Source organism: Centroberyx affinis, unplaced genomic scaffold, assembly GCF_046629955.1.
Source record: "Centroberyx affinis isolate AG114_WGS23_722 - 3 ecotype Tasmania unplaced genomic scaffold, CSIRO-AGI_Caff_v1 ptg000927l_1, whole genome shotgun sequence".
Classification (NCBI taxonomy): domain Eukaryota; kingdom Metazoa; phylum Chordata; class Actinopteri; order Beryciformes; family Berycidae; genus Centroberyx; species Centroberyx affinis.
In genome coordinates this window covers 138,808-158,365 of record NW_027279506.1, presented here as the reverse complement: position 1 = coordinate 158,365, position 19,558 = coordinate 138,808, and the positions used below count along the sequence as shown (strand labels likewise).

The 19,558-nt window shown below is 42.9% G+C and overlaps 1 protein-coding gene across 2 annotated transcripts in view; it reads right to left on the bottom strand.

The window, feature by feature from the left end:
- Positions 1–2,483: 2,483 nt before the first annotated feature.
- Positions 2,484–19,558, bottom strand: part of lmtk2 (lemur tyrosine kinase 2) — a 30,470-nt gene continuing 13,395 nt past the window's right edge. For both annotated transcript variants that reach the window (XM_071521782.1, XM_071521781.1), the window contains 8 exons: positions 13,685–13,815; positions 10,338–10,422; positions 9,861–9,982; positions 8,957–9,106; positions 5,667–8,775; positions 5,400–5,532; positions 5,053–5,317; positions 2,484–4,751 (listed from right to left, as the gene is read on the bottom strand). In XM_071521782.1, coding sequence (XP_071377883.1) covers positions 4,727–4,751; positions 5,053–5,317; positions 5,400–5,532; positions 5,667–8,775; positions 8,957–9,106; positions 9,861–9,982; positions 10,338–10,422; positions 13,685–13,815 — 4,020 coding nt within the window. In that variant the 3' untranslated portion in view covers positions 2,484–4,726. The remainder of the gene's footprint in view (positions 4,752–5,052; positions 5,318–5,399; positions 5,533–5,666; positions 8,776–8,956; positions 9,107–9,860; positions 9,983–10,337; positions 10,423–13,684; positions 13,816–19,558) is intronic.

Below are 19,558 nucleotides of genomic sequence, written 5' to 3'. Positions count from 1 at the left end.
GTGTTATTCATACTATATTGAAATATATGACTCTTTTATTACAAATGACAGCATTGGAAAACACAGGGAAAAAAAATCAACCGCAACTCTTCAATTCTTTGCCAGATAATACCTCTCTCTCCTCCTGCAATAAAAGTTTTTTCTGTTAATATTATGTCCATACAGATACCGCTATGACCATGACTGTTGAAACTGTGTACAGCAGGATCGAATGTCACCATGACTTGACATCCTTCTTACAAGGGCATTGAACTGTGAAATAAAACTCTAAAACTCCTTTCGGACTCCTCATATTGTCTCACAGGAGCTGTTGGACAGCCTCAAAGTCATCAGCTGCAAACAGAAGAGTGAAAATGAAAAGTTTAGTTCCAAAAATGAAACTTACTTTGATAAAATGATTCCTGGGATGAAAGTAAAACTAATTATGGAAACATTCATTAGCTATTTCAAGACATTAGCCTGTACAAAAGCAACTTTTTGAGAAGTGACTTTTCTATATTTTTGTAGTATGAGTGATGAATTTTGACAACATTTGATTACATTTTTTCTGACATAAACCCTAACTGCAGGTTTTTTTGACTCTTGGGCCCAAATCTGCTTTTAGGTTTGTTATGCTATTTTAAATCAAATAGCATAAATCTTGTCGCCTGATGTATTAACATCGCACAGGGCATTTGCACTTGGGTCTATTGTGCATGGACTTTGTTCTAAAGAAACCTAGCCCATGTATAATGTTATTCTGCCTTGTAATCCAATTGAACACAGCGCGCACACCAAATGAAAGTACACACAGGCATATGTACTTGTTCATTTATTTACACTTCATGTACATGCCTGTTATTCATTCTCACACAGATATTAGAGACAACATAAGTGAAAGTCCATTTGGCTTTGGTAGGATGGGGATTAGCTGTTCAACTAACTAAGACCAACTTCTTGATTTCTTGGGCCAGTCGCCAGCTGTTGCCACCTACTGGCCTGTCCAACAGTGGGTCAATCTGGATTCCTTGCTTCTTTGCCCTTTTGCAAAGGGCCAGGGTTCAATCTCCATGACCCCGTCCCTTTCTGTGTGGAGTTAGCATGTTGCCCCTGTGTCTGCGTGGGTTTTCTCCCACATTCTAAAGACTTGCAAGTCAGGTGGATTGGAGACTCTAAATTGCTTATAGGTGTGAGTGTGGGCACCAAGAAGACAAGCAGTTGCTGAGCCATCAGCTAATGGGGATCCCATTGATTACTAGAGATGGGTAGGCCTATGGTTAATGGTTCATCCTCTGTGGGACCCCAGCTGGTAGTGCAGAGGCTTTGTTTGTGGCATCCTTTGGTTTGGTTGGCCTTATACTGTATTTGTAATGAATTATTGCCTGTGTTCATTTTCCTTACAAAATAGATTGCACACGTGAGGCTAATGGTGCCTGCACTTGTAGATCTAGACCTTGCTGTTATCATCAACTGTAGCATCATCAGCATCTACATTTTGTTTCAGAGCTGTGCCAGCACACCTGCTGCACACTAAGTGTGAAACACATGAGTAATGTGTCCTGATTATGCCAGCTCATCTGAGGCAGAATGTTATACTTGACACTGAGTATTCAGGGAAATGTTCACATTTTTGTGAACATGTAAGAATTAGACTAAATTTTAGTTTTCGTTACTGACTGTGTTTCTTTTTTCCTTGTCAGTAAAGTTTTTTGGGGTAGGCACAGCAGTTGTTTCAGCTGTGTGCCCTGAAGTAACCCTCTAACCCTTTCCAGATAGTCTACTACAGATGATACAGTAGCCGCACGTTCTTCTGTGCTTTTCATTTGCTGAACTGAAGTTTTCCCAACAGTACTCTCATTAGCTTAAAGGAAGTTTACAATAAAAGCATACCTTTGTTTTGTCAAGAACCAGCTTCTGACAGGCAGCAAGTGTCACTCTGGCAGTCGAATAGCTCCACAGAAAAGGTTGCCACCCCGAGGGAGCAGACTCTTACATTAGCAGCTGTAGCGGATGCTCTCACAACCAGCCTCTTTTATCTGAGCTTAGTCCTATCACCACCATCAGGCCAGGAGCTTTCACTACCTCCCCTCAGACTTATCTGGGATAAGTTTGTCCTCACTCGGCCTAATCTTTAAGCGTCTCGGCCAAACACTGACCTCATATCAGGAAAATGTCATGCTCACTACGCCTACTCTCTCCACTTTCCTCTAGTGTGCTCCCACCACCAACCTGGCCACTTCCATCAGAGATATTTGACATTAACTGTTTGTACTCTGAGGTCAGAGCTCCTGTAGCACAAGTCAGTCTCTCTGTGGTTCTACTAGATCTGCATTGCTTCATGAGTATGAAAACACAATGCAGCTAAGGCTTTACAGCCCCTGTCTCACAGGGGCTTTAATCTAACACAATAAATAAGATACAAATCCTAATTAGAAGTACATTTGTATTTATTTTCATATTAAACAGTGTAATTATAAACATTTCATTCAATTACACTAAGCATGATCAATATGAAGTAAAAATATTACAATTTTTAAAATCTACAAGTTTAAAGGACAGAATGAATTCACATCTGCTTTTGTGTCTTAATTTAACTGCTCTTAGCTAATGACTGTGATATGTTGCTCTTATCAATTCAGCTTTAAATTACAAAATGAAACCTCATACCTACCATAACTCAATTACATCATTTCCCATTTACAGACAAAAAATTAACATTTATATACATCAGTACAGTTCAACATTAAGTTACACTTCTCAAATGTGCAAGATTAAGCAAATGTATACTGTAGTCGAATAAAACAAGATTTCCTTAAATAAAATGTTCAAGTTTAACTGAAGCACAGGCTGCTGGTTTTTAACAGAGGTTAACCTTGTCTAAGATACAGTGCCTACTGTATGGGAGGAAAATAGACATTTATCTACTACAGGTGAAGGATAGCTGTTCATTAGATCACCAATGACAAAAATTTCAGAGTGTCCTCGATGAGTCACTAAAACGAGAGAGAGCCATACAGTTACGCCTGTAAAACCCACGGAGTCTGGAAGAACTGTGTTTTGATAGCTGTAAATAAACATAAAGACTTTGGAAAAAACAGACATCTCTTGATCTTGGCGCCACCATTTGAATTATGTTTCTGTACATAAATTGATCATGATACACATATACCCCAACCAACCCTGCTGTACAGCCACTGAGACAATGGTATTGGCTGCAAATGATAAAAAAAGGGTGATAAAATATTCAAAATTGCAATTTGGGGGGTACCATTTGCAGCAAAAACGTCATCTGAGCAGGTTAACTGGTTTGACACAGTAAGAGAAAAGCAAAAGGCAAACAGAACAGTTAATGATACTTAAGTGATAACAGTAGCAGAGTGATTTTTGTTCCAGCAGTGAGTTCTCATGGAGCTTAAAGTCCCTGCACTTTACCAAAGAAACGCTGCCACGTTCATTAGTTCATCCTATCAAGTCATACCTAAAGTTCAACTAATTAATGAAAGTCATTGCACATCGGTTTTACAAACAGCTCAATACATTTTTACATTCTGACATTTAAAAATAAAATCTCCCATTTTTTACACAATCTCACTAAATGTGTGATTTGCTATTTTGTAGTGATAGTGAACGGAGGGGTGCAGTTATCTTTACAGTATAACAGGCACTGTGATAAGACCCATTGGTAAGTAATTGGGACAAATCCATTAAAGCAACTTCCTATCCATTCAGAGCATGGCATGAGGCATTCAGCAATTAATAACTTATTTGCAATTTTTTCCTCTCAATTTCCTTTCATGTGGATCTCACCTGTAAGGCTATGCTTGACGATCCTTGTCAAATAACACCTAGCATTCTTACTGAGGTGTCTCAAAAAGATTAAATTAAAGTTCCTTTGAAACACAAAGGAAGGGACATACAGTATGTCATCTCTAGAGATAAGGGCTTTGTTAGTTAAGGTAGTTATCCAATCATCCTATGACCAAACTGTCGAAACTTGGTGCTTCCTAAAATGCTACCCGTCTCATTCAAAAGCTGCTATAGAAGCATACCATACATACTTCAGTTTCTCTCCGATTAGGAGATTGTGACTACACCTGACAAGAGGTAAAGAAAAAACAAACCACCGTTCCAAAAAGGCAACCACCGTAATAATCGCACAATATTGTGAAGGAACAAAATGAACAATGTTATTGGGCAACCTCGGGTCTTGAGTTTTAGGTCTGCCGAATGCAAAGAGCTTATTCTTATTTGGCTGCAGACATAAGTTTGCCAGGCCCTCTGTGTTGAATTCAATGGTTCAGGGCTTAAAAAGGTCCAAGTCTTTTTTTTGGTGATGCAAAAGTACTGGGAACGGAGTGCATTGACTAACACAACAAAAGAGACAGCCAAACACTTGGAATGCGCTGGATGAGTCTTTAAAGCAAACATTAAGAAGCTAGGCCCGTTTTTACTTGTTTTTCCAGTGGAATTGCACTGAACAGAAATCACACACACACTAATGTAGCTAGAGAGGTGATGTGGCTCAGACTGGGACTGGGCCTTGTCTGTCTTACTTGCTAAAAGTCAATTTATAGCAGTCTTCCTCATGGCCATCTCCATGAAGGAAAAGAACAGTTCTGCCTGAGAGAAGCGTCCATGGTTTGCACCAAACCATCCGTCCTTATCCAGCCATCCTCCATTCCTGAAAGTGCGAGTATGAGTTCGTTCCTTGATAGTTTGAAGATAGATCATCCCTTCATGTATCAGGCTAGTCCTTCTCCCCATCTTCACTGCTTCCTGAGGTGAACAAAAGAGAAAGTAGAGAGTTTGCACAAACACATCACACCTGTATGTCTTTTTGAACTACTTTTTTAATTTTGTCATATTTTTGTCAATACTAGAATGAAAAAATGATTTCAAATATCATCATTGGACAGAATATTTATTCATCATTACTCAAAATTGAATAAAAGCCTTCATCAATGAGCATTTTAGTCATTAGTTTCATGATCAGATTAACACTGGGACTGGAATTATCCATTTTATAAGTCAGTGTATAACCCCATACAGGTTCTGTGCAACTGCATGCTCCACTTGCCTCCTTGTTCGATGTCAGAGTCGGTAAGATGTGTAAGGGAGAAGCTGGCAATGCTGGCCGGTGAGATAGAGAAGCGAGAGTAGTTGGAGGAGCTGTTCCAGCTGGGCTCCGGCATGCGTCCTACTGCAGGGGGTGGAGAGGAAAACCGAGAAGCTGCAGACGAGGATATAGCCTTGGACACTAGGTCCTTAGCGGTCTTGGACAGGAAGGAAGGCGCAGGGGCAGGGGAGGAGAAGTCATCATCCCACTCGAAGCCTCCACCTGTAGGATTTAATGAATGAGTCAGCACACAACATGCTGTACACAATGTTGAGGAGCTGCAGTCATTAAGTTTTCCTGTTACCTTCTTCATCTGTTGAGCTTTCAGAGTTGGTGAACCTGTTCAGGTAGCTGGCAGTAGGAACTGGGCTGCTGAACTCTGATACCTGGCTGTTGGCACCCGAAGAGTGGTCACCCAGTTCCTTGGTGGGAGTCTCCTGAAAATAGAATGTGTTGGATTTTAGTTACAGAGTGTTGTATAAATTAGATAACAGCCAAACAAACACTAAACAACTTCATACTAGTTACACCAACAACTCTGATAAGCCCCCTAAAACATGTAATACTGAACCTGGTCAAACAGGTAGACGGTGACATCATCAAAGAAGGACACAGCTCTTCTGGAGTTGTCTGCATCGCTCCTCGCAGCAAACAGGGAAGATGTTGCTTCAATGTTCAGTGTGGTGGGTTTCAACAGGCTCTTCAGGTTCTTCGCACTACTGTCGTCTGAGATAATAAGTGGCACCGAGTGCACAGTGTCATCCTCACTTTCTGAGCTGGAGCTGCGTAGTCGGTATGCACGCATGTCGTCATCAGAGTCATCACTGTTCTCGTCCTCCTCGTCTGCATCCATACCGTCCTCCTGTCCATCTGTGCCAGAACCCTCCCTCCTCCCCAGGTACCGTCCTTCCATGTCTGGCTCTTTTATTTTAGGACCATCACTGGCATAGGTCCTGGTTAGTTTAGCATGAACCATGTTCTCTGGCAACAGCTTTGATGGAGTAGCAGAAGGAGGTGGAGTTGAGGGTTCTTGATCTGCTGATGGGTCACTGCACTCTTGCTGATCGCAAGACATCAAGTCCGGGAAGAGCTGCAGTTTATTTCCATCCCCTTTATGGCTGTCGACAGACACTGTCACCTCCTCCTTGCAGTTTCCCTCAGTAGTTGAATCTGGCTCTGGAAAAATGCCCTTAACTTGAGGCCCAGGTGTTTCTCCAACATCAGCCAGTACTTCAGCACCTACAGGAGATTCCTGCTGAGAAACAGAGGAATCTACATCTCCCTCCACTATAACCTCAATTGATGGACCACCAGTGGCCCCACTGCCTGTGTCACTAGAGTTCCTCAGCCACGAGACTTCAACAGAACTTCCTATGTGGGTTTCTTCAGACTTCTTCTCAGGTTCTGATTCATTGTCTGAGAAGTAGGCAGAGTCTCTGTAGTTACCACCCATGAATGGTTCCTCAACAGGAACTATGGGCTCTGGCTGTTGTTCTTCACTGTTCTCCTCATTTTGAGCATCCAGCACACTCTCTACTTCAGAGATAATGATTTCAGGTGGAACCAGTGTTGTAGCAGCTGTGGGCTCCTCTGTTTCTTCTTCTTCAGCAACACTCATGCCATTTTCGACCTGGGAATGGTCTCTGACATTGGGCTGAGAGTTCCACTCAGGAGACTCTAGGTTCTCTGTCTCATACCCACTGTCTGCTATTTTGTATGGGGGCTGGAGTTTGTGTGGGGCTACTGGAGTGTTTAGCTCTTCAACCTGTTCTCCTAGCCTATGGATGTCAAGAGAGTCTAAAGAGTCTGGTGTCTCAGCTGAATTATCTACAGTTGGCAGAGTGGTGGAGACGCTGTCTTCCAGTAAGCTGTCTTGGCTGATCTGGTCCAGAGATGGCCCAGAGACCAGCAGAGAGGACCTGACAAGAGGACCCCCATTAGCATCCATAAAGGATTCTTCATGATCAGACAGAGTGGTTTCCAGTTCTACCTCTGCATCATCAATCAGTTCACTCAATAGATCATTACTTGTTAGGCCTTCACTGTGGCCATTGTCTGGAGACAATGCATGGACTTCTAGGTTAACAGGCAGTATACTTGCTATGGGCTGAATGCTATCCTTTGAGGTTCCATGGTCGTCTTCAAGGCTGGGGATTTTGGCATCTGTGAACAAGGAGTCTGTAGTGGCACTTTCAGAGAACACAGGGGTTTTGTGACCATCATTTAGACTAACCAAAACCTCAAATTTCTCTGAGGTAGAATCACACGCAGAGTCTATCCCCGTATCTGAGGAATGCAGCAGACCAAGGTCTTCAGTGGAAGAACTATTTCTAACTGGCAGCTGGTTGCTTGAGATATCTTCAGTGACCACTGTAATGGAAGGCACCAGTGTTTCATTTTCTACCACAGACTGACAGAAATCTCCCAAGTTGGTACTTGAAGAGTCTAAAAGTTCCTGTCTTGAGGATGTGCTACTTGCAATGGGTTTAAAGTTGGTTTCTGCTATGTTTAAGCTGTCCAAGGTCTCAAGGTTGTCCCAAGAGCTCATTTTGAATCTTTCCTCAGGTTCGTGGACTATACCAGGCAAAAGTAAATTCTGCTGTGGACTGTTAATTTTCCTTGATAAACTAGAGCCATCTTTCAGCAGGTTCTGCTCTTTGAGAAACAGATAGTTGCCAGCTAGTTTTTCAGTGTTCAGAAGCCTCGTCACGTCCGCGTTCTCCCTCTCTACTTCCACAGAGTGCTCCAGGTGAGTGGCTTCTGGACAATCCCCTAAAAAAGAATCCCCTAAGCTTTTATCTGTATCTACCTCCTGGACTTCTAAAGATGCACCTTCATGGAAAGGGTTCCCATTGCGTTCTGGAAGCTCCATAAAGCTCTGTCTCCAGGAAAGGGAGTCCTCTTGTTTGGACTCCCCCTCAGTGAAGATGTTGGTGTGGTAAGGACTGTCATTCTCAAGAGATGACCATATGTGGCTGTCTGGTAAAAAGGAGTCCTTGGAGTCAATACTTTGGTGGAAAAAATCAGCATCAGTGCTAGACTCATCCAGACGGACATCTTGGAGAACAATGAACTCTTGCCTGTCTGAACTTGTGTCTATGTCTGGCCTTCTATTCCCATTTGCCCCTACAATGCTCTCGCCTTGTTCTTCTAGTTGTATGTAATACTCATTCCCATTAGACGGCTTCTGTACATCAAACACCGGCAGGATCCCAGGAATTCCTGAAGGGGTGTTACCAGATTCTGTGCCCGCTGTTCTGGCCAGAGGATCTGGAAAATGGGCCTGAATGTCTTCACTGGAAACAGGGAAGAACATGCTGTGGTAGTTCAACGTTGTGTCCATGCCTGAACGTCCATGGTTGCTGTCATAGTGGTCGTGCTTGGCTGCCTCCCAGACATACTCAAAGCTGAGGCCTTTGCTAGTTTCAGTGACAGTGAGCACCTCATCAATCTCTTGTCGCAAGGCATCGTCAGCAAACTGCTCCAGGATTGGGAAAGAGGAGTGGCTAACAGTGGTCTGCCTTGTGGAAGGGTTAGGCTTGAGAGCATCCCAGCGTTGCTCAAAATCTTCCTCTATGTCCTTCTGGCCTTGCATGCGCAGGTAGATAAGCAGGCGGTGCACTTCCTCTGCCGTGGCCCGCTTGTCTGTGGACAGCCAGCAGAACTGCAGCACCTCATACCTGCAGTTAGAAGAAAATGCTTTTTTAGACAAGATACATTTACAGTGGCCAAATAACTTCAATCAAGTCGCACTTGATGTGAGCAATACTACTTATGTTAGATTTTCTAGTTTTACAGTGCTCTTCTAATGCACATATTCAATGACACAAGAATCAAGTGCATCATGGAAAAAAGTCTCACCATCTGTCAGAATAGGGGAGCTCCAGCTGTGGCTTAAAGAGTTTGATTTGCTGCTCCTTGATCACATGATTGAGGACCTCACGGTCAGACAGATGTGGGTATGGATGAGCTGCATTCTCAAAGAGCTCCCACAGCGTGACCCCCAAAGCCCTGCAGACATGTGATAACAACACAGCTGTTGGGACTTACTGAAGGACAAGAGCTGTTTAAATCAAGATTTTCTGCAGCAGTTCCGCAAATTACTTTAACCTCTTAACACAAGACCATGATACGTCACCAAATGAGTTGTTTTGAATATCCCAAACCAATGAAAACACTGCAAAATATGTATGAATCATAAAGCAGCTATCATAACTGGTGCCAAATATAAACATTCTCCTAATGAAAGGTGAGTCGCTGATTACATAAGGAACTCTTTTACAACTTCACATATTCTTGTTCAGGGGCAAATCTACTCTTGTAACTAGAGCCATCTTATGTAAGCCTGTGATTTACGACTGGAAGACATTTGGGCAGTCGTAAGATCATCAGGGAGGGGCTGAAAGCAGTGTACAGTGTGGAGAGATGCGTAGCTGATGCAGTGTCAGTATCTTTTTCCACTCGGTCTCCGACACCAGCCAGACTTGGGATTTAGAACCTCTGCTGTCAGTAGAAAGGGCTTGTTTTGCTTGCTGAAGCCCCAGCAATGGGCTAGAGGTTTACTGCAGAGCCAATACTCTACTGTTACTCTGCATTAACTCCTTTCTTTTTAATCTCTTGGGAGAATTATTTTGAAATAAATTTGGATTGGATTCCACGTTCACCCACAGTTTTTTGAGTAATGAGTTTTACAACAATCTCCTTCTGTTGGCTTGTCATAGATGTAAGTGGCAGCCAAGGAGCTGCACTCTGGCACTGTACCTACCACACATTGCTAGGCTTGGTCTGCTCCATAGTAATCACACCGCCATGGCGTTCGCCCACCAGCTCAGGAGCCAACCAGCGAAGGGGTGCAAATACATCATCCTCTGTGATGACGTAATCCTCCTATAGTAACATGGTAAAGGGACTTCAGTCAGACACAACAGAAACATTGGGTGACCTTCTGATCTTATGAGCATTAAATTCAGACGTACAAATTGGGAGATTAGTAGTTTTTGAGGAATGCAGCACACAGAACTGCCTTAGCACATATGCAGTGACAAGTTCTTCAGTGAAATATGCAAGGTCAAAGGTAAACACTGGTACAGCCCCACATGGATAACATTTATCTTCTTTCTGCTTAGTCATCTGGTCTTAAAAGGTTAAGCTCAAGTGCCAAGACTCAAGAGAATATACAGATCCATAATAAGACTGCCAAAATCTCTATGTAGACAGCATTTGAAGTCAGGTATCTGCTTACCTTGTATCTGTAGGGTCCAATTCCATAGTCTCCCACTTTGACTGTCAGATCTGCAGTCAGGTAGCAGTTCCTCAGGGCCAAATCACTATGAGAGGAGCGAGAAAAATGTCAGCATGAGACATAGGGATATTTATAGATCAGATTCATATTCACAATTTCAAAATCATACCAATAATTTATGATAATAATAATAAACTATTTATATATCACTTTTCTAAAACCCAGTTTACAAAGTGCTTCACAGTATATACAAAGACATGGTGAGATAATAAAACAAATAGTAGATAAACTCCCAACACAATAAATAAACCCCAAAAAATAAAGCAAGATAAAACAAAACTAAAAAATAAAGAGGCATTACAGAAAAGCTAGTTTAAAACATTTCCAAGTTTAATTTCCTTAGGCAGGGTGTTCCATAGTCTGGAGGTGTTAACCGTAAAAGCCGGATCACCCTTAGTCTTTAACCTGGAGCTTTGAGTGGCCAGGAGGGCTCTGCCCGAGGATCTCAGGCTGCGATTTGGCTCATCGCTTTGAATGTGATCAGTGAAATCTTAAAATCAATTCTGAACTGGATTGGTAGCCAGTGAAGGGATGCAAGGAATGGAGTGATGTGATCTCTGCGTTTAGCACCTGTTTGAACCCTGGCAGCTGCATTTTGCACTAGTTGTAGATGGGAAAGTGACCTTTTACTGATACCGGAGTACAGAGAGTTGCAATAATCTAACTGGGAGGAAATAAAAACAATGTATGACTTTTTCCATATTGATAATGGATAAAAACTATTTAATTTTAGAGAATTTTCTCAATTGCTAAAAACCTGACTAGACAACTTTCTTTGCTTGCTCATCAAATGTTGGATTACAGTCGAAGAATACACCAAAATTTCTAATAACTAGCTGTATGTTTGACAATAAAATGTTTGAAGTTTAACGAGGTGTAATGTTAATGTAAAGACAGGGGCAGATGAATACAAAATCAATGTAAACCCACACAGCTGCCACAGTAAAAGTGTTCATTGACTGTGCTGTCCTCATGTGGCAAATCAACGGAAATGCATCTTCGGATGGGAAAGCCATAATTCAGTGACACTACTGCTGTGAAAAATCTGATTTAAAAAATGTGATTATGCCCAATCTTGTCAAGATTGCCAGGGCACAGGGAGATCCGACAAGGATCACAAATGAATGATGGAACTGAGGCAACTACAGGGAATTATTACAAGGGGTTCTGTCATTTGCTTCTACTCTCCCTCTTAGCAACAAAATCACTGATACTGGAGCTGTTGCCGACTCGCTCACACAGCAGCAGGATATTGTTTCCAGAGAGAAACACAGGCTATGCAAACTGGTGGTGGGACCGCCAGGACAGGGCGTAAGAAGCTCTGTGGCGCTCATGAGCATTAGGGGGACATATGGTACCTCATTCAGATTGAGACACTCATGGAGGCGTAGGCTTCGGTTTCCCCTTAACCCGGCGGCATTCTCTGTGCACAAGTACCCCCCTATCGACAAACACTGCTGACGCTAGCGGTCTTGTTTGTACGCGGCCCGGCTACTGTCAGACCCACTGAAACCTCTGCAAGATAAATGGAGAGATATTTTAAACTCTCCTGTCTCCTGTCCTCTGCTATTGGCAAAGGGGCCAACATACAGTAACACTGGTGTCTCCCTGAGAATTGGGTCCAAGATCTCAACCCTACAAGGTAAATTGGTGGCGCGGCAGTGATCACTCCCACACCACCGGGCATGAATGTTGTGCAATTTGTGCAAGCAGATGCTTGACCTCATCTGGTAATCAAGGACAAATTAAAATAACCCACTCATGTAGAGGTCTTGAACTCCAAAAGCATGACTCAAATTGATAGATGATCTTAGCTGAATCAAAAAAAACAAAGAAAAAAAAACAAAAAACAAAAAAAAACGAACAAACCTAATTCTTGTGCTGAAAACACAAGTAAAACTGAACCATGCCTCAAAGACACTTCCTAGCAGAGTTTCAGAATGAGCATTATCAAAGCTGCGGGTGAACACCAATGTCTGTTGACAAGCTAGAATTACAAGATGCACCAAACATTCATGCTATATGAGTGCATGAGTTTGTGCTCTTTTGCTGCCAATTCTCACCCTCACATTGCAAGGCTAATGAGTCATTCGAGAGTCATTCGATTTTTGTGGCTCTTCAATATATCTGTCTCTTAAAAAAAAAAAAAGAGTGCCACAGAAATATTTTTACAATGGTCATTTACAGTACACATGGGGTAAGCTCACAGAACTCCTTTTGAGTTGTAACATGGATTAAAAAACGACGCTCAATATGAGGCTATCCCTTTACATGCAAAAAGCAGAATCATCATATCCCTCTGGCAGAAGACAGCTGACACCGTGGCAATGCGTGGGAGCTGTGTAATTGGAACCCTTTGAGCTTATTCTGAGCATGCAAAATAGAGCCGACGAGTTGAGCATCGTATGCTACCCCAGAGCCACACATTCCCAACACCCCCAGTACCCCGCTGGCTGCTAGTAGCCAGACACCCAGTACTCGCCGGGGTAAAAATGAAAACGAAACAGACCTACTCTGTTGTACACACCTTTTTTGGAGAACACTGGTACTCATGAGACTGGTTGGACAGTAAGGACTGAAGAAAGACTAGACCAAGCTCTTTACAGCCTTATCTCAACAGGTTTGTGACCGAGCGTTTACCACATGATAAAGGAATTGAATCTGTAATCTGTAAGAAAAGTATGACTTGCTCCAACAACAAACAAGTGTTTGTCCTTAACCTGGCTTGAGGTAAGCTGTAATTTTAATATGATGAAATGAGTCTAATTTAAATACATCAAAATTCAGCCTAATCTCAATTTTAAAAATGACAAAAAATATTAAACTCCTTAAAAAGCCCAAGAAGCAAATGAGGTATTATCTTGTGCCAGACATGAGAGGCACAAGTGAATGGTGAAGGGTCACAAAATTAAGATTGACTAACATTAGCACATTTACTACCCTCTAGGGAAAAAATTGACTATGACCAAATGTATATATCAAGATAACTAGTTACTTGTTTGCTAGATCAAATTGTTTTGGTTCACAAACACACAAAATGTTGACAATTGCGATGGATGTGGGAGGAGGGTGTGTAAAGGCAATATCAAAATGAGCAGAGAGATGCCCTGTGTTTGTTGTCATTTCCAGCTACCACTGACAGGGCGAGCATTACGCTGTCAACAGTTGTATTATTTGACAAATAAAGGGGTGGGGAACACTGTGTTTAGCTTAGTGAGTGTAAAACCTGTGAGCTTAGCTAAGCCCTTGCAAAATGGCAAGAGAGTGTTGCAATTCTGAAGTGCTACCTGTGCAGGAAGTTGTGTTTGTGAAGGTGAGTGACACCGGCAGCGATTTCACAGGCCATCCTCTGCAGCTGCAGCAACTCAGCGTTTCTGAACATCCAATCCTGCTGAGACAGATAGCCCCGCAGATCCCCCTGCAAACACAAACACGAAGACAGACACACACACACACACACACACACACACACACACACACACACACACACACACACACACACACACACAGTCGGCTACATTAGTTTATTAATACCAAACATTACAAACACATAATAATTCTGGCACAATCTTAATTGTGGCATAGCATTAGTGGTCAGCAGCAGTGGTTCATGTTAAATGCACTGTACAGATCCCGCCGCACAGGGGCAGCAGACTCTCCTATTCCTGTCTCCTCAGCACTTCTTACTGCTGATGAGGGAGAGGACCAAATAAGGGTAAGGCTGTTTAATAGACCTCTATGCTGTGTCACAGGGATTTATAAATAAAAGAGCCCAGCTCAGGTCAGGGGAATAGAGCTGTGCCTCTCTGTCCGCTCAGGTTTCTGAGCCCATGATGGGTGGGGAGAAAAGAACAGGGTGTCCCGTGAGGGAAGAAGAGCAGGGTAATTCAAGTCTTAATTACGCCCCACCACAATAAACACACACAGGTATATGGCTAGAAAGTGACATTAAGTAACTTATGCTAGAATCAGTTCACCAGTGTGTCTGATCACGGTGCAATGAAAAGTCAATAAAAAGACGTGAATCTGGGACAAGTGGTTTCCCTCTATTCAGTTCACAGACTGACACGGGTCTTTGTTGTTGGACAGACTCCTGAGGGATTGTAAATTTGAATTACAACAAGGGTCTCAGCTGTGTGTGGATTCACACCCCAGGGCAGGTTGGGAATTTTTGTGGACACCTCTGGTTATCATTCACCATTCAAGACCAACAGACTAAATGATGGCTGAGAGACTTTATATACAGTATAATTTCAGTCTTTCCCACACAAATCACTGAGAGTTTCTATGTTGTAAGCATTCCACCATAATGTGTGCAAACAGAGTCAAAGTGCATTTTGAATGTGCATTTTACCAATAGCTGAGATGGGGTTAGAGATAGTGGACACCAAAAGATTAAATACAGCCACCCCCAATACCATGACCATCATTTTAAAAAGGGACAAGGATGCAATGTCATTGTTCGGGGTATTCCCATGACTGGCTCTTCACTTTTATTTTAAGTGTAATTTGCCCAGTGTGTGAGAGAAGGTCCAGCTGAACCATGGGCACCTTTGAGATCATGTTCACCTCTGTGGCTGAGTCCAGGAGTCTCCCGGATCACCCGGCACAAGAGAGCTCCCCAGAGGAATGTGCTACTGAGAACACACACTCTACACGGAGTCACTTAATATATGAGGCGCTTTCGGTAAAAGTGTCAAGCCACATGACTTGAAGTTAATGGGTGTGCTTGTGTGTGTGTGTGTGTGTGTGTGTGTGTGTGTGTGTGTGTGTGTGTGTGTGTGTGTGTGTGTGTGTGCATGTGACAGAGTGCTCCATGTGTGTCTATTTACAAAGGCTTCACTTTTCCTTGAGCTATGTCGATACAAGCAGCTTAGATCAGTCGTCTTACATAAGCTCCATAGCTCTTTCTTCTAACCACATTCACCCCCACCCCCTAACAAACACACAGCTCTGAGAAGAGGTCTTCACAGAAGAACTATATTCAATGTATGGTATAGGGTTGTCACGATACTAGAATTTCTAACTTCGATACAATACCCAGGAAAATATCGATATGCGATACCATTTTCGATACCACGGGGGGAAAAAAATATATTTTCAATCTTTTTAAAAAATATATTGTTTTCATGTTAAAATATCATTTTAACATGAAAACAATATTTTAAAGTTGTCTGAGATCAAACAACACATTTTTGATTGACGTGTCGATCGCCGTCATGATTTGCTTTTTTTTTTATTGAGGGGAGTGAGCTTATACTGCATAAGTATGTGCACGGACATCATATTGACTCCTGGCCTCTGCAGCAGAGACTGTAAGCAACTAAGTAAAAAACACAGACACAGAGACCCAAACTAGTCCCTTAATATCCGACAACGCAGGGGGAAATCCCGGTGCAAACGAGACAGATGGACGGACAGACAGACAGACGCACGCTTCTCCATAACGTAGGCCCGATAAAACTCATTCAAAACTTTGCACTTACACAGCAGATTACACTGCTCTAGTCATCAGCCTATCAGAACACTTTTAGCTTGTTGAAGCAACAGATACCCACCAATGATAGCGAAAAATCAGCAGGGCTAGAGTTAGTGGACTATTATTGACAGAATAATTTTAATCGGACATTTCAACGTCCGGTCAAGCCTTCTGACCGGGCCCGGAGAATGCATCTGAAAACCGGACAGTCCGGTCGAAAACTGGTCATCTGGCAAACCTACTTGATAACGTTAGCTAGCTCTGTAGCTAACGTTTGGTTTGCTAGCTATATTAAAATGGATGATGTGCAGGGTACGTTAACGTTTATGATAAATGTTTAAAATGGATGATGTGCAGGGTACGTTAACGTTTATGATAAATGTTAAATGCTTCAGTGATGTTGAAACGGGAGCTTTCGCTAACCTCTCGAAATTCTTTATATAGACTGGCGTGTCGGTCCTTAAGGTGCTTCGCCAAGTTTGACGTGTTGCCCCCCTTCGTCGGCACCACTCTGTAGCATTGTTTGCTGACCGAGGCAACAACCAGCTGACTGCTACTAGTGAGAGGAGGGGCTGTGGGCAGCGGTGTAGGGTGTATGTGTGTGTGTGGCTGGTGGAGGCAGAGAAATAATGTTTGATTTTTCATTAAGAGAAAGCACTGCTGGTATCAATACTGTTGCAAATTAGTATTGTATCTGTTTCAAATTTTTAGTATCGATACTTATAAAAGTATCGATACTTACAACCCTAGTATGGTAAGTGATACACTCTGCCTGTCTTTATTTTTGAAGGCTCCACAGCAGCTGACTTGGTCTGGGTACTAGGGGGAAGGTCCAATGCTGTTAACCAAACAACATAAAGAGTGAAAGCCGAAAACAATTAAGCCTTGTGTCTGACTCGTGAATAAACAATTATATCTGACGAGGCCCACTGCATGGATCCATGTCTGCCCAGCCCAAAAATGGAAAAGGAATTTTAGTGTAGAGCCAAAAGTCTGCTAAATGAGTCTTTTTGGTACATAGTACAAAGTACATGGTACATTTGATACAAACTACATAGGTTATAAAAACTAATTAACTAACTAAGCTAGCTTTTTCAAGTCAAAGCCAAAGAGAAACATTTTTCATATGGAAATCCGATATTGAAAAATATGGAAGGCTAAAACAAGATGTTTTGTGAGAGTTCAGCATGTGCTCTGCCTTCCTAACAGTTGTCCTTCTCAATGTCCTTCCTGACAGCCACACACAGCACTCTCTACATGCATATTTCTGGTGCAAAGAATGTAACTGACCAACTGTCCTTGTTAAATCATATCCAATTTATTGAGTGAGCTACCATCAGCAGAGACAGGTCTAAATGTGCTAATTAGCCTATAGCTAGTCAAAAAGGACACTAACCAGAAAAGGGCAACTTCACCCACAAGGTGAATTATAATGGTCGACATGCTTATGGGCAGAGCGTGGTCAGTAATGCATAATTTAATAAATACCATGACAATAACATGAACAGTATTGCCATCACACTGCCTGGATTGTGGCTTTAACAACCACAATAAATGTAGGAGATCAACGACTTTCAAAAGCCAACAGTCAGCTGGACTCAGGTCCCAGACCCTGAACCAGAGAAAGGCCTGACAAAAGTCCAGGCCAGGCACCAGACAGAAGATCCATGCATTAGAAGCTGTCACTGACACCATGGTCTCTGGCATTCTGTGGCCCCGGCACCAGTTGCTGGCTGTATTTTAGTGTCTAAAATGCTAGGAGTCAGGGTTACTCGGCATGGGTGATACAGGACAGAAAAACCACCATCAATCACCAGGCTGTCCAAGTGAACGTCGTGGCTTTGGGATGCACCTTGTCCACTAGGCAACGGCGGTGTCACATTTCATGTTTGGAGGTTTTGGACATCTATAGGATGACTAACATGGCCTCAAGCAGTAAGAGGCCATGCCTGTTTCTGCTGTGACAGCCTGCTGAGTAATCGTCTTTTACTTTGCATACAACCAGCGAGCGGGCCTAACGCTTGTTTCTGCATTAATAAAGTGTTTTGAAGTTCCATTTGTAAGTATCCATAGGAAACAAGAGCTGTGTAAGACAAGGTCCCTCTTGGATGAAGTCCTCAATACTCCTCACCGAGCGAGAGATAGCCTAGCTAACAGACACCACTCAGTCGCACTACCCTCACACATTACCACCTTCAACATATAGGACCTGCTCCTCCTCACACTATCCTCGCACATGACTCACAAACACTAGTGATAAGTCATTCATCCTGACTCATTTCCATCTCCTGTTAGAGGCATTACTAGCACTGACCAGTAAAGACCACAATGTCACGACACCTGCCAGCCCTGGGCAGCTGACAATAGCCCAGACCAACTGGGTTATGCAATGGCTGGCAAGATGAGCTCAACTGGATCCTGCTACACCCCACCAGGATGGATAAGTGGGAATGCATGCTCCACAGTTCTTCACAGCCCCAAATTCCTGGCCCAGCACCTGAAACCTGCTGGGTTTGCGTTACCTGAACACCAGACAGGTGCTTCATTCCTCTCCCTAATGAAATGGGGCTTAGCAGCCAAGCAGGGTGAGCGGTTGCCCGCTGCCCTTGGCACAGGGCCATGTGTGGCCGCCAACATGTACACCAATGGGGGTTCCACAGCCACAGCAGGAGGGCGGTCTGGGAAGGGAATGAATACGCCGTCTCACCTTGTTCTGATAGTTTAACTTGTGCCGAGAGAATCTCCATGTGGTGCAGTTAGCGGGGACAGTTTTTCTTCAGGCGTAAGTGGACTCTGCACATTTGTACATGGGCAACTTCCTTATATGCTGCTTTAAAATCATCAGATAACCTTCAGTGATGTTTCCTTCTAAAAGAGTGTGAATTCACAGTTAATGGCTCAAGTGTTGTGTGGTCCACTCAGCCATTGGTGCCATAAAAAGGGGCATTCTGTAACTGGCATCGAGCTGTAACTCATCAAGAGGACCTGTGCACAGTCTCTTTCTAACCTTCCCTCCCTCCTGTACACACAGACACACCTCAGCCAGATACACTCTGCAGTTAATTTATAGCTGTCAGAATAGGGAAAGGGTGATCTCATGAGGTACAGTCATGAGATGAACAATAAAGAAATGAAGACAGGGGAACATGAATCTCCATTAGAAATCGAGGAATTCATGGCATCTTGAAATATGTTCAGGTAATGTATTGTCCTTTCTTTAAGTTTGTCATGTTTTTGAGTATGTAGTATGAGTAGTATGAGTATTTGAGTCTTATTCCTATTCTACACCAGTAGAAAAATAATTCTGCATGGGCACAATATGGATCAATGTCTTGACAGTTGATCTAGGGTCATTCATTATTCTGAATCCTCATTACTCTCTTCTTACAGATGCACTTAACTGTCATTACTTGCCAAAACGCCTACATCAACGTAATATAGTATACAGTAGATAAGATACCATTTTTGGCTGCTTGCTTGGCAGGCACCCTATGGGTGGCTTATGGAACTGCTTATGTTGGGTTTCTAAGCGTACTTTAGATTGAACTCAACAGTCCCTAACATACACAAGGTGCCATCATAAAAATGCACAAACACAGCAACTGGTGGGGCTGACACCGGGGGGAGGGGGGGGCGGGGGCGTAAATGGAGCCTGTTGCTTTACTGGGCGAGGTGGGAATGT